Source organism: Plodia interpunctella, chromosome 11 (assembly GCF_027563975.2).
Source record: "Plodia interpunctella isolate USDA-ARS_2022_Savannah chromosome 11, ilPloInte3.2, whole genome shotgun sequence".
Taxonomy (NCBI): domain Eukaryota; kingdom Metazoa; phylum Arthropoda; class Insecta; order Lepidoptera; family Pyralidae; genus Plodia; species Plodia interpunctella.
In genome coordinates this window covers 243518-257414 of record NC_071304.1, presented here as the reverse complement: position 1 = coordinate 257414, position 13897 = coordinate 243518, and the positions used below count along the sequence as shown (strand labels likewise).

General features: G+C 37.1%; 1 protein-coding gene across 1 annotated transcript in view; it reads right to left on the bottom strand.

Annotated features, from left to right (window-relative positions):
* Positions 1–35: 35 nt before the first annotated feature.
* The window catches only part of sn (singed), a 48655-nt gene continuing 34793 nt past the window's right edge, over positions 36–13897 (bottom strand). The window contains exons 7-10 of the mRNA XM_053751833.2: positions 7489–7645; positions 2413–2574; positions 1842–1969; positions 36–1633 (exon numbers count right to left, since the gene is read on the bottom strand). Coding sequence (XP_053607808.1) covers positions 1428–1633; positions 1842–1969; positions 2413–2574; positions 7489–7645 — 653 coding nt within the window. The 3' untranslated portion in view covers positions 36–1427. The remainder of the gene's footprint in view (positions 1634–1841; positions 1970–2412; positions 2575–7488; positions 7646–13897) is intronic.

Here is a 13897-nt window from a genome sequence, read left to right as displayed (position 1 = left end):
ACTTTCTCCTCTGCCAAAATAAAACATCGTCGACGTACAATATGATTATAATTTATTCATTAATAGTTTACAAAGACATTATCGTACAAATATTAATTTCCGGGAGCATTGCAGTACAAATACTTAATAAACATTTTGTTCTTCGTAAAAACTCGGACGCTTCCGTCAGGGATCCGGACTGAAGTGACTTATATACAAGATACGTATGCACCAGGTCATGTAAATAGGTTACATAATGTCCAATATTAATAGCACGGACACCATCGGAAGCGAACTCGGCTTACCTTAAACGTTACTTACAACTAAACTAGCTTACTTAACTAGTTATAGGCCAGACTCCTTACAACATTGAGCAACGAGGCAGTTGTCTGGTATTGCGGCATCCCTGTTAACTTAAATTACCTGATCTAACTGTTAACCGCTGTAGGCTTCAGTCTCGTGATGTTGATGATCGCTAACCTACTCAGCGATGTGCTGGTAAAAATGTATAAAACCCATCGACTAGACACTACAATATCCAATAAATATTCTCAAAAATTCCAATAATGTCCTCGATAAATTAATTTATATCGATATCGTAAATCTAAATAATAAATAATTTCAAGCATTACGATTGACTGTCACAAAATGTTAAAAAATATAATTGAAAACAAGCAATAATCGGCAGATCTACCAATAAGAAAAATAAATCTATGATTACGATAATAATATTAAAGAGAAGCGATATTTTCATATGATCACATTCGCGCGTACGCGATATACATACACCTTAACCGTACTAAATGCAAAACAGAGCGCGTCGCGCGTGACGTCATATTGTGGAGCTTTTTTTTCTGCAGAATGTGAATCGACAATGAACAAACATTGACTAACATTCTTCTTTTTCTATTATTTTTATCCATTGGCAGCGGATTCCCCGCAGAATCAGCTGATTGGTTCGTTCGGACGCCGCCATCTTGTGAATCACGTAATGGCGGCTGGTAAATTAATTCAAAATGGTATCACGTGCGGCGTAGGCCCTCTTAGAAATCGATATAAGTCGCTCGCCAATACAAGTATTAAACCGGGTACTATTGGAAGAGTATTGTGAACAGACTTAGGAGATTCGTTTGTAGCGTTTGAACACACAAAGAGACATCCATTTGTTGCCTTTCAGTACAAATACGTACTCAGTCAATATACAACAAGCAGTAAGTATATTTTAAATAAGTAACGTCGGATATATTACAGTATATTCGACCGCCAGCATTCTAGACAAAGAAACAATAATAAAATTACACTCACATGGGTTAGGCAAAGATCTTAAATGTAAAGAAAAAAATATTTTCAGTCCTTTACGATCAGCGCGAAAGAAACGTGACTAATGCAAAAATAAACCCCACACTCTTCGCGTGTCCAAACGCAGACTACTGACATATTGGGGGTATCTAATATTCCCAGTGCGTGGCGGTGCTGAGGTCGGTGCCGACGAGGCGGAAGTTGCCGTTCTTGGCGGCGGCGAGGTACTCGCGCGAGGCGGCCGCGCGGATGGCGAGGCGCGTGGGCTCCCGCAGCTCCAGGTGGAAGCCCTGCGGCGAGTCAGAGTCGCAGGTCACGTTCTCGCTGTCCGCGTGCCAGTACTTGCCGTTTTGTCCTGGACGAAATAACAAATATGTACTACAAAAAGTACTATCAGCAAAAATTTGATGTTTGAGGTATAGAATCTCATTTTTCAAAATTTCCCTCGGTGTCAATGATAAAATCTTGACTTCTTAGAAAAACCTCTCAAGTCCAAAGCTAATTTCTACACGTGGCGTACCTCAAGGTTCTATCCTAGGTCTACTAGTCTTTATTTCCCTCACCTTTGAAGTAAACAGCTCCCTTGGGTCCGCGTACCACCTGGATCGTCTCGTAGTTGGCCTTGTTGCATTCCAGCCGCACGCCCTTGGGGCCCACGAACCCTTGCTCGCACTTCAGCACGAGGATAGGCCTGAAATTGTACAATTATGTTTTATGATTCATTTCATTCCATATATTTCGCTATATTTTTATAGTAAGAGGAAAATCTTAGTTTAAAACACAAAACACTGACTTATTTTAAATTTTTTCAGCTTTCTATGGTATTGGATTTAAAAATAAATCATGTATTAATTTTAATTTAAATAATGCTTATTCTTCGTAGAATATAGTAAATACAAACAAAAAAATACCGCACTGCTGGATTAGCCATAAAACATAAGGCAATACGTTCTATGAACCATATACTTTTGGTGACATTTCAACGTAGTCTGGCTGCAATTCTGCTGAAACGTCAGTCTCACTCAACAAATGAAATATCGACGTTTTGTAAAGTGATGCTGGTTCCCGTGAATAAAATAAAAATAAATAGGTAAAATAAGAAGCACCTAGGTAACATAAACCCTTGTAATTTACCTGTTGATAAGGTAGAAATAGTATTTGCAGTTGTCATCGATGGTGTCCACGTTGGCGTACAGATGCCCTGACCGCTTGGTGACCAGGTACTTGCCGTTGTTGGCGCGGAAGGCCACGGCGCCGTCGCCCTGCCACTCCAACTCGAACAGCGCGTTGGAGGACCTGGAACGGTGGTTATTATCATTTTTATGTGAGGTGAGGTGTTCTGCCCTAGACCAGTCCATCTCCTTCTTTGGATGTCGTACACCGTAGCTGCTTAGTATGTATACGAGATTAAGGGACAGCTGATGCGTAGCAATGGCAGAGAAGAGTTGATGTCAGACAAGTTTCTTTGTTAGACAAATTAAAAAAAAACAACTTTCAATATTCATTTCGCTACAACTTTTAAACGGCTGAACCGGTTTTGATCAAACATATCTAAGAACCACCGCATAAAAATTGCTATCGAATAAAAAAACCGCATACAAAACGGTTCACCCGTTTATGAGCTACGGTGCCACGCACATAGGTTAAAAAACAAAGTCGAATCTTCAAATTTACGTTATTTTTTACGCAGACCCCCGGGCCGGGTACATGCGGCGATGAGAGAGATACGAGTAATCCCTTCCCTTCCGTCCGTCCGTCAATTAGTCCGAAACATCAGCAAAAAGGGCATAAAATATTTATTTATTGAGTCGCGCTCGAAGTGCCAACAAAAAGACTACGTTTATTTGTGCTCCCTGAATATTTTCTTCGAAACCTAGTTAAAAGTGATAAAATCCATCCGTGTTTATAAAGCAAGTGAAGCTAGTGAGCTGTGTTATGTGGATATAATATTAGTTTTACGATTGCGCCGCGAATTTAGTTGCAGTGACTCAAAAACTTCACACATTGTTGATTATTCCTGACCTGCCTCAACATTGTGTCGTGCACAAGCTTCACCGCTACCCCGCTACCCGCCCTCCACCCGCAGATCATCGTAGCCACAGCACCACACTACGTACGTAGCACGTCGCACCTACCCGCTCCGCGGCAATACTCATATCTCGCTACGATATAAAACAACGAGGATGCAGAGAACACCACCTTCTACAACATTGTCGAGCAACAGCGGTGGCGGGTCAGTACCCAACTTGAGCATTCGTGATGACGACTTATTTATAAACATAAACCCCAGAAAGCGAAAGGAGCGCTTTGATGAAACTGAACATAGAAGAGAATTCGAAAGTTATCAAGCTGAAATTATGAATTTTCTGAAAGATTTTGCTAAAACTCAAAATGAAAATCTTTCTATTATAAGAGAAGAAGTAAGCGAAATAAGGGACGAAATGAAAAATATAAAAAACGCCACCGAAAATTTTTCTAAACAGTTGAAGGAGATTAGTAAAGACATAGAAAATCTAAAGTCGGAAAATAAGATATCCCAGGAAAAAATGGAATGCATCGAAGCAGAAGTGGCCTTAATTAAAAACTCTTATTCTGCTGAAAACAAGTTGGCTACAACGCCTTCTATATTTCAGGAAAATCTAATACTAGAATTTAAAGAGCGATATGAACGCGAGAAAAATATTGTGATTATTGGGATACCGGAAATAAATGATAAAAACTATAAAACTAGGCAATCCTATGATATACAAGAATTTCTAAAAATAACTACGCCGCTTTTCGAAAAATATCCTAATCCAATAAAAGCAATGAGATTAGGGAAATATGTCCCGGGCAAGGATAGGCCACTCAAACTATTTTTTGAAAACAACGATGCTCCTAAAACCCTATTACGTAATAAGACAAAATTTCCAAAGAATATCAAAATCTATTCGGATCAAACTCCAGTACAAAAAGAGTATCTTCAATCAGTTAAAGAGGAATTGAACAAGCGTCTTGAAAAAGAAAGCAACCTGATAATTAAATATATAAAAGGCACACCAAGAATTGTAAAAGACAAAGTGAATCAAAAAAACTAACAACTACTGCTCTACTGAATCAAAAAAGTACTGATACAATTACTCATCAATTGGTTGACAAATATGAGAATATCCCGTTTAAACAATCTTCACTACGTTTCTTTTATTGTAATCTACGTAGTATTAGAAAACCAGGTAAATTCGATGAGTTAAAATGTATATTAAAGGCAATACCTAAAACAACACACTTGATAATAATTACAGAAACATGGTTAGTTTCAGAAGAGGACGCCAAATTGTATGAACTACCTGAATACACACATATATATAATTATAGGAAAAACTGCAGAGGTGGTGGCGTCTCAATATATGTACACAAATCTATTAGCTTTGATTTGACTGAAGATCTTATAGAAAATGGCAACCACTTTTTGTGGATAAGTATTGAAAAGCTAGCACTTAATGTTGGTGTTATATATAAACCTGACGGGGATGCCGACATGGATACATTTCTCGACACTTATTCATCTCAATTGGAACATCGTAAAAGGGCTATCGTCTTTGGTGATTACAACATCAACCTACTCGGTAGAAAGAAATATATTCTACAATACAAAAATCAAATAAAGGAATCTGGATATGAGTTTTTAAATAAAATTGATGCAGATTATTGCACACGAGTAACGAGCGAACAAAGTACTATTATTGACCATGTCAGTACAAACATTAACAATCATTCTTTCAGTCTCTCTATTATTGAATCAGCTCTGTCAGATCATAGACACATGTACCTCGAAATTGGAAAGCTATCACCTAGGATTAACCAAAAAATTAAATACACTGCGCTTGATTATGAAAAATTGTACAAAAGCTTTTCTACTGTAAACAACACAGACGCTGACGAGGACTACTGCTGCTTAGAAAAAGATATTATAGAACATATAACATGTAGTAAACTTGAAAAGATTAAAATACAAAACCCACCTCAAAACGATTGGATTAATAAACAAATTATTGACACAATCAATGCAAGGAATTTTCTATGGCAGGAAACTAAAAAGAACCCGAATGAAGAAAACTTGAAAAAAGCTTATGAAAAAAAACGTGAAGACGTTCAAAAAATGATTAAGAAGAGTAAAGAAGAGTACTACCATAAGTTGTTCAACGACTCAGAAAACCAACCTAAAAGGATGTGGGATGTAATTAATACCCTATCACTAAATAAACATAGACACAGCTTTGCTCCCCCAAAATTGATATCAGATTCTAAACCCATCACAGACGGCACTCTAATCTGTAACCTTTTTAACTCTTTCTTTTCTTCCATTGGCGCGGATTTGGCAAACAAAATACCCCAAAAATATCACACAGACAATAGCAAATGTTTCACATATGGAAATAGCTACTCTCATGACATAACACTAGACAAACTTAAACCTTGTGATAAAGATGAAGTGAGTAAGATTATAGATGACTTAGACTCCAACACTAGTACTGGAATAGATGGAATTTCTACGAAGGCAATCAAATGCATAAAAAACCTCATCATTGATAGACTAGTTCAGATAATCAACAGGTGTTTAAGACTTGGTACTTTTCCCGACTCACTCAAAGTTGCCAAAGTTAGCCCCGTACACAAATCTGGACTCAAAACTGACCCTAGTAATTATAGACCAATATCGGTCCTACCCGTGGTTTCCAAGATATTTGAAAGAATTTTGTATGATCGCCTAAGTGACTATTTAACCGAAAAACAATTTCTGACCGAACATCAATATGGATTCCGCCCTAAATCAAGTACCCTTACTGCTGCCATAGATTTAATTACTAAAATAAAAATTAATATTGACAAAAAAAACATTGCTTTAGGTGTATTCATAGATTTAAAAAAAGCCTTTGACACGGTAAGTCACCAAAAACTTATTGCAAAACTCAATGATATCGGCATAAATGGTACAGCACTAAACATTTTCAAATCGTACTTAGAAAATAGGCGTCAAGTTGTTAAGATGGGTGATCATACAAGTTCCCCTCAAATGATCTCACATGGTATACCTCAAGGTTCTATAATCGGGCCGCTATTATTTCTAATTTATGTGAATAATATAAACCAGATAGGACTAACAGGACACCTCACTTTGTACGCCGACGACACATGTTTGTTCTATTTTGATAGTTGCATAGAGGACATTATTACTGATGCCCAAAAAGATTTAAATAATCTAAATGGATGGTTACTTCATAACCTGTTAACAATTAACACAACAAAAACGTCCTTTATGATTCTGACCGCAAAAAATAAAGAAATTCCTGACTTTGACCCTCTTACTATAAATGGTGAAATTATCAAAAGATCACATCAGGAAAAATATTTAGGACTACTAATCGACGACAAACTTACATGGACCCCACATATTGAGCATGTTGCCACTAATCTACGTTCCCTTTTAGGAGCAATTAGAAAAATGGCACACTGCATACCAAAAAAAGTGAAGCCGATTATATATAACAGCCTAGTTAAGTCTCACATTGAATATTTAATTGAGATATGGGGTTCCGCTGCTCAAACTAACTTGATAAGATTACAGACTTCTCAAAATAAAATCATCAAAGCCTTGTTCCACTATCCTTTGCGCACTCCTACAAAACAACTTTATGAAAAAACTAAATTATTCAATCTTAAACAACTCTATATATATAAGACTTGCATTTTGATTAGGAAAATAACTACAAACACAACAAAATCTAACTTACAACTAAAGCCCAAAAAATACACACACAATCTTAGAGTAAAAAACAAACTTAATTTAATAATCCCCAGAACTAACTACGGAAAAAAGACGATACTATTTGAGGGAGCACAGCTGTACAACAAGTTGCCTAATGAACTTAGAACAAGTATGAGCATAAATGTATTTAAGAAAAAACTTAGACTACACATCGCGACCAGTACCATATAATTAATTTGTGATTTGTAAATATTTTTTAATGTACCCTACTCATCTCATTTTAAGTGGAATGTAATTTCTTTATGAGAATAAAGTTCTTTAAACCTATTCAGGACCGGCAACGCGCGCGTGACAGCCCTGATATTGCAGGCGTCTATAGGCTACGGGGACCACTTCCCATCTGGTGACTTGCATAACGGGTTGCTTGCTCAGTACTATAAACAAATTTGAAAATAGGTACTGACTTATTGTCCCCGCTGGCTTGGATGCCGCCGCCGGTCTCCAGGGTCCAGTAGCGGTCCTGCATGGTGCGGATGTACCAGCGGCGGGTGGCCCAGTCGAACTCCAGCTGGAAGCTCTCGTGCGCGGATATCTCGTCCTGGTTGGCGGTCACGTCCACGCCTGTAAAGACCAGACTGTTTACAGGGATTTGTATAATAGCATAGTAATACTAAAGTCTAGTAAAGTAAAGAATGATTTATTTATGTTTTAATTTAGTTGAGTTCTCCTTCCGACATTTTTTTCAAGTTTACGAGCTGTGCAAGTTTTGTACTGTCTAATCATAGACCCAAATAATGGTCACTACCATTACTCACCTATAAAGCGATAGGTAATTCGATTGTTGTCACTCCATGCCAAACTCCCATCCTTTTTTTTTATTTTTTTTTTATATTAGGACAAAATAATATCATAAATGTGAACATCACGTCTTCACGGCTTACATATTTAAAGAAATTTCGAATAGATATTGTTTTGATTGATTAATAGTGAATAATTCGAGGTCAACAGCTAGTTCTAAATAAAATGTTATACTCCCCTTTATATTCTGACTGCTTAGCCTCTCATTTTCATTATATCTTCTGTCCATTATTGTAGATCCTCGGATATAACTTCGCCCGGCCTTTGCCACAGTTAGGTCACCTCTAAATACATACGTCTGAGTTTTAAAAACGTACAGTTCACAATCGTTACGTCACCACGGTAACAATGGCTATTCATATCGGACCATGGCTAACGTGCTCTTATTCAATTTACAAAAATCGTACGTCCAGTTTTCTGTAGTACAGTCAAGCACATCGCGCTGTCCAAAATCATTACAATTTCGCGGCTATTTCTGTTGTATCTATGCATGATAATCATAGACTATTATACATATATTGTCCCGATTATATCTGTTTCTTCTCATAAAGTCCAGTGCAAACCTAACTCTTTGACGGCTGCTAACTTAAGCGGTTGTATGTATCCGTCACTGATGTGTTTATTTAGGCAGAATTTTCCACGCCTCGAAATATAAATATAGAGCAGTATCATCACAACTCTTGTCTATGCGAGTGTGAATGTCGAGCGGTCAACATACTCACTAATTGGCCGCCACCGTTCCGTGAATACAGCATTTTATATTTTATTCTAATTTATTCGTCTCCAGACTTAGAAATATTTTGACATGATTAATATTTACATCGCTCTGGTAATTTAAATTGTAAAAGAAGTAATTAAAATATCCATCATATTTTTTGCTTATCACATTCGCAAAGATGTTGCTTGTTATATGGAAATTAACGTATATAAGATCTATGCTGGTACAGTCAACCGCACGTCAAGTTACCATGCATAGATATCTATACACTAGTAACTAATAGTGACGAATTTGGGTAGTTTTAAAGGTTTATGGATATATAAGGGCAGAGGAAGACCTAAAAAAGATGTAGGTATGGATAGTATAAGGCAAGCAATTTATAGGTAAGGTATATAGGTAATATATTATTTATAAGTAAGGTTTATCTATAAATTCCTTAGTGTTAGGGTTATGAACGCGGTAAGGTGGACATTAGCATGACAGCTAATAGAATATTGTAGAGGGATATTCTGCGTCAACCCCAGACGATTGATAAAAAGTACCTAAGGCAAATGATGATTTAGTTTGACAGTCAATTGTAACAAATTTCATCGAATTCGACCAAAGTAAAAATGTATTCTCCATATAATCACACAGATGTTATTCATTGTATAACACAAAAGTGTGTTATGTTATTTAATAGATTGGGGTCTCTGGACTGATGTAGGCAGGAATGTAGTACAGTTCTCCAGATCATATATATTATGAACCACATTTGTTATCTGACGTCCTTGGAGAAAACTTTTCTCCAGAAAAGGCTGCGGTGAAGTTTGTGGCGCCGCTTCATCTTCACCTGCGCTTTAGAAGTCGTCGGTAGACTAGTTTTAAGTAAATTTTTGATGTCAATAAATGAATATCATCCTAAATTTATTAAAGAATTTTGGATGCAAGTTCGCAAATATAACTAAGAACATTTATAAAAGATCAACACACCCATTTACGCGTTTAAAAGTAGCATTTCTTTAGCACTAATAAAATTCTAGAAACTAAAAAGTACAGTTACAGTGGTATCGATAAACCGTAAACATTCGATAAGTGTTTGCATCGAGTAACAGTAAGGCTGAAGTCCGCCGTTACTGCAGATTGCTCGTGATGACTACAACTTGCTCTTAAATTGAGAAGCGGCTAACGATGTATAGTGCAGATAGTAATTAAGTTTGTCTGTACTAAGTAGGTAATATAAAAAAGCTAATAATGTGCCACCTTGAAATTCTCATTATTTTTTCGGAAATTTTCGTAAAGAATTTGGGGAGAATTTGCAAAATGTTCCTGTGCCAGTTTTAGTCGTGTTGATTGACAATGGTCCTTAATAATCATCCCAAAGCAGTCTTCCTATCGTTTCTGTCTGTCTGTCTATGTGAATGCGATAAACTCAAAAACTACTTAACGGATTCAAGATTAGATAACTATTACTGTGGAAGGTTATGTATAGGTACCTACTATTTATTATTGTTTTACCGCAAGGTAGTGTATAATAAAGACAAGAACTAGAATTAATAAGTCAAAAAATGCCGTCATGGAGCAAGATGCTCAAGACTGGACGAAATGAAGAAGAAAATTAGGAAATTAGACCCTGAGTACTGTTAGTTTGTGGTTAAGGAAGCAACCAGCAAAGTGCCCAAAAAGTGAATGTACCTAAATTAAATATAGAAAGAAAATAATGCTGAATCAACTAACGATTCTAGCCCCGTTTTACACGAGTAAAACGGGTCTAGAGTAAAGTTCTGAGGACAAAAAAGAACCTTCCTGCACGAACTAAAAGCGTTATCTACAGATAGATGACAGATACGATTGCCTAATTAACCATGCAGTGTAATGAGCGCGAACGAATGCAAATAAGCGTTCCATTGGGCCACTGCAATCGTTGGATCTTCATTCCATCCATCATCAAGCTATATTAGACATTCTGCTATGAATCATTAAGCTCAGTTCACCTTGATATCGCGAGCTAGCACATCTATATTCCTTTATTTAGGATCTATGACAGTGTCGAGTTACTTTAGACTCTCAATTGAAAGTCTTAGAGTTCAATAATGCTTGGAGTCCAAGTCTAGGGCTATGGTTCATTTCTGGTTGGCGCCTGGCGCCTCTGAGATTCCCAGATAATGTTTGATTAGTTGTTCAGCCGTGACAATCTTGTGGTTAAAGGTTTTCATGCATGTCCGATCTGGACCTATTTTCATGTCCCGTTTGATAAAATATGTATTACGGTACTAAATAATTAATAATTACATCTACGTAACATGTTATCGATAGAAAAATTACGATGATCTTCGAATGAAGTGCACAGATTTTCACTTTTCCTTTTAAGTAGTTAATGCGCCTTGATCATTTTCATACATAATCATTATACCAGTGTAGGTAAAATTGTTACAGCCTATGCAAATTGATTATTTTGCGTTGCATGACGCATTTTATATCAGCCGTTTGCAGCTGCACAAACATTGGCATCCATGCTAATATTCTATTGTATCTTTATTTTAAAACTGTAGAAATTTTTGCCGCGAAAGCGCTAATATCTACATAATGATAGGTTATAAAATCCCGTGATACAATTATAGTATAAACAAGAAGCGCGAAATAACATGTTTCTGGTCGAATCTATCGAGATTATCACGTCTTTCCATTTATTTATTAATTTTATCTGTAATGCATGAGAGTGCATGGAAGCCTATAAAAATGGCACGCAACATTTTACATTATGTTACAATAAGTAATTTATCATATTTATGTCCAATATACGTAAGTCATGCATACTTGCATTGTTTTTATACTTAATTAAAAGCAGCGGAGCCACGAGGCGCAGTTAGTAAGTATTACATATTGTATAGCATATGCAAAAGTATAATGTGAAGAATTTTTAATCTATAATATCAAGTTATATATTCCTACGGCAACATATCGTTACTATTGACAACTAATAATAACAATTTTCAGGTCCATATTCATCCGATCCCCTAATTAGGCCTAATCAGCAACATCACACAAGAATCTACACATGAAATGCCGGCGGCGCGCGCGCAGCCGAGCAGAGAAACTAGAAAGCAGATGGCGGACAGCAATATGGCGTTTTTTAACGAATAGCTGGGGAGAAGCGGTGGAAGGAATTGCGTAAGAATGTCATCTATGAGATGACGAAATATCTACGAGATGCGAAGTTGCTTACAGAAACTTTTGCAAACTTGAAAATTTTCGTACTTACATCTTAGACCGTAGTTTTTCTAGAGAACTCCTTTTTCCTAAGGCAATTATTTTAAATATTTAAATTTAAAGATTACGTACTATTTTTAATATATATAACGTAACGATATATTGTACACATAATGAATTTACAGCGTTATGTCTACCGCTACCAGTCTCATTTTGTGTAAGTAAAACAGTAAAACCAAAAGAAAATTATATAAAACGGCATTGCCTCACAGTTTGTTTCTCGCAGTGTTAATGAGAATACATGATAAATCCTAGCGGTTCCTAGTTTAATTGCGCGAGTCAACGCGTTCAAAAGCGGCTTCGTTTCACAAAGTAAGCAGATTACTTACGATTTTAGAAAATGTTTAAAGTCATAATCAAAATCTTGGACGTGGATTTTGATAAAAGCTAGTTAGATAATGATGTACCAGTGACGTTGGTGTCTTATAATTATTGGTCTTCACAAATTGCCGTCGTGTCGTGACACTGTGAGAAAAAGATAAAAGTATAATACAGCCTAACGTTTACTCGTACGTAGTAGGTAACAATCCGTCCAGTAAATTTTGCGTTAAAGCGTATCAAACATAAACACATACATCCTCACAAACTTTCGCATTCATAATATTAGCAAGATTGTCTAGTAAGTATACGTCTACCTGCAGGCTGAAAGTTTGTAAAGCTAGATCGTGCTTTCTCAGAGCTCGGAGCTTTGAACGCTGGATCGTGACCCGGGACAACATAGAGCTGCATTCTTGCTTATAGAATTAATTCGGAAGTAATTCGATATTAAACAAAATCGCTGTTCCTAATTAAACACACAAAATTAGTTTTTCTTTATACTTAAAAATCGACTTCTTCACAAGTATCTGAGGCAATACATAATTTTACTGGTTTATCTAGTTATTGTTTTAAATTGAAATAGTATACTCAATCTCCATGGCTCATTTACAGACGACCAGTACATTGAAGGACCGGTACGATGCCACAGATAATGCTGTATCTCTGGCGTCGTTTGGTCCACACAAGTTTAGCCGAGTCGACACGCTAAGAGGAAGAACACATTTGTCTCTGCTCTGGGCTGACAACGGGGAAACCGCTCAATAAAGACAGAATATAGTTAACGTTGCTCAGAGAACTGTATGCAACATAGTAAAATCGCTAACAGTATAAACCCAGCCGTTGTTCCCTGCTGCCTGCTCGGACGTGACTCCGCATCTACGAGTACATCCCGTTCTGCGCGAGGGGTGAGGTGAGAAGTACACTATACCAACTATTATGTAGTTCCTGGCTCACCTTTACCTGACAACGACAGGAATCTATTAAAAAGGTTATGTTTATTTACTTTTGAATCGATCATTTATTTCTACTTTAGTTTAAGTTATCTTAAATCCTTATCCTTACATATTATAAAAATAAATACTTCCATCGCATCTGTGTGTAATAAACGCGATAAACTCATAAACTGACGGATTTTTGTAACTACGGTTTTCACCCAATAGATAGGTCGGGATGAGTCGACAGTTACATTATTGTTATATTGTAATTTTTGGCGCCAAAACCGTTGGAAACATAATAAGTTCAAAAGCACAGTCAACCATGGATTTAGTAAGCACTTCGTAGTACCTACTAATTCTATGCAGTCAACCGCGTGTCAAGATACACTGTATGCATTGGAAACGAATGTCTATTGGATGTTTGAAACTCAGCATCGGTTAGCATAGCATAGGACAGTATTGGTCGGCTAGGCAGGTGCTAGTTTGCGAGTTGAGGAGGGGGGTGGCGGGGTGGCGGGGCCGAAGCCCTGCCGTGCCCCGACCTGACCTGTATAAGGTACTTCTACAATCGGATTGGATATTATACTGGGATTTTTTGCATCAAACTTAGAAGAATGTCTTTACCTCATAATGTTCCTAAATGCTTGCTATTGGATAAATAGACCTCCGCAGGCATTTTTCGTGTCAAATTTTTGTCTAGTAAACGTGAGGTATACCTACTCCGCTTTGCAAAATAGGCGAGAGTGCTCGCTCAGCAAACGGGCTCGTTGATCAGCGAGGCGGGTCGGCGACCGG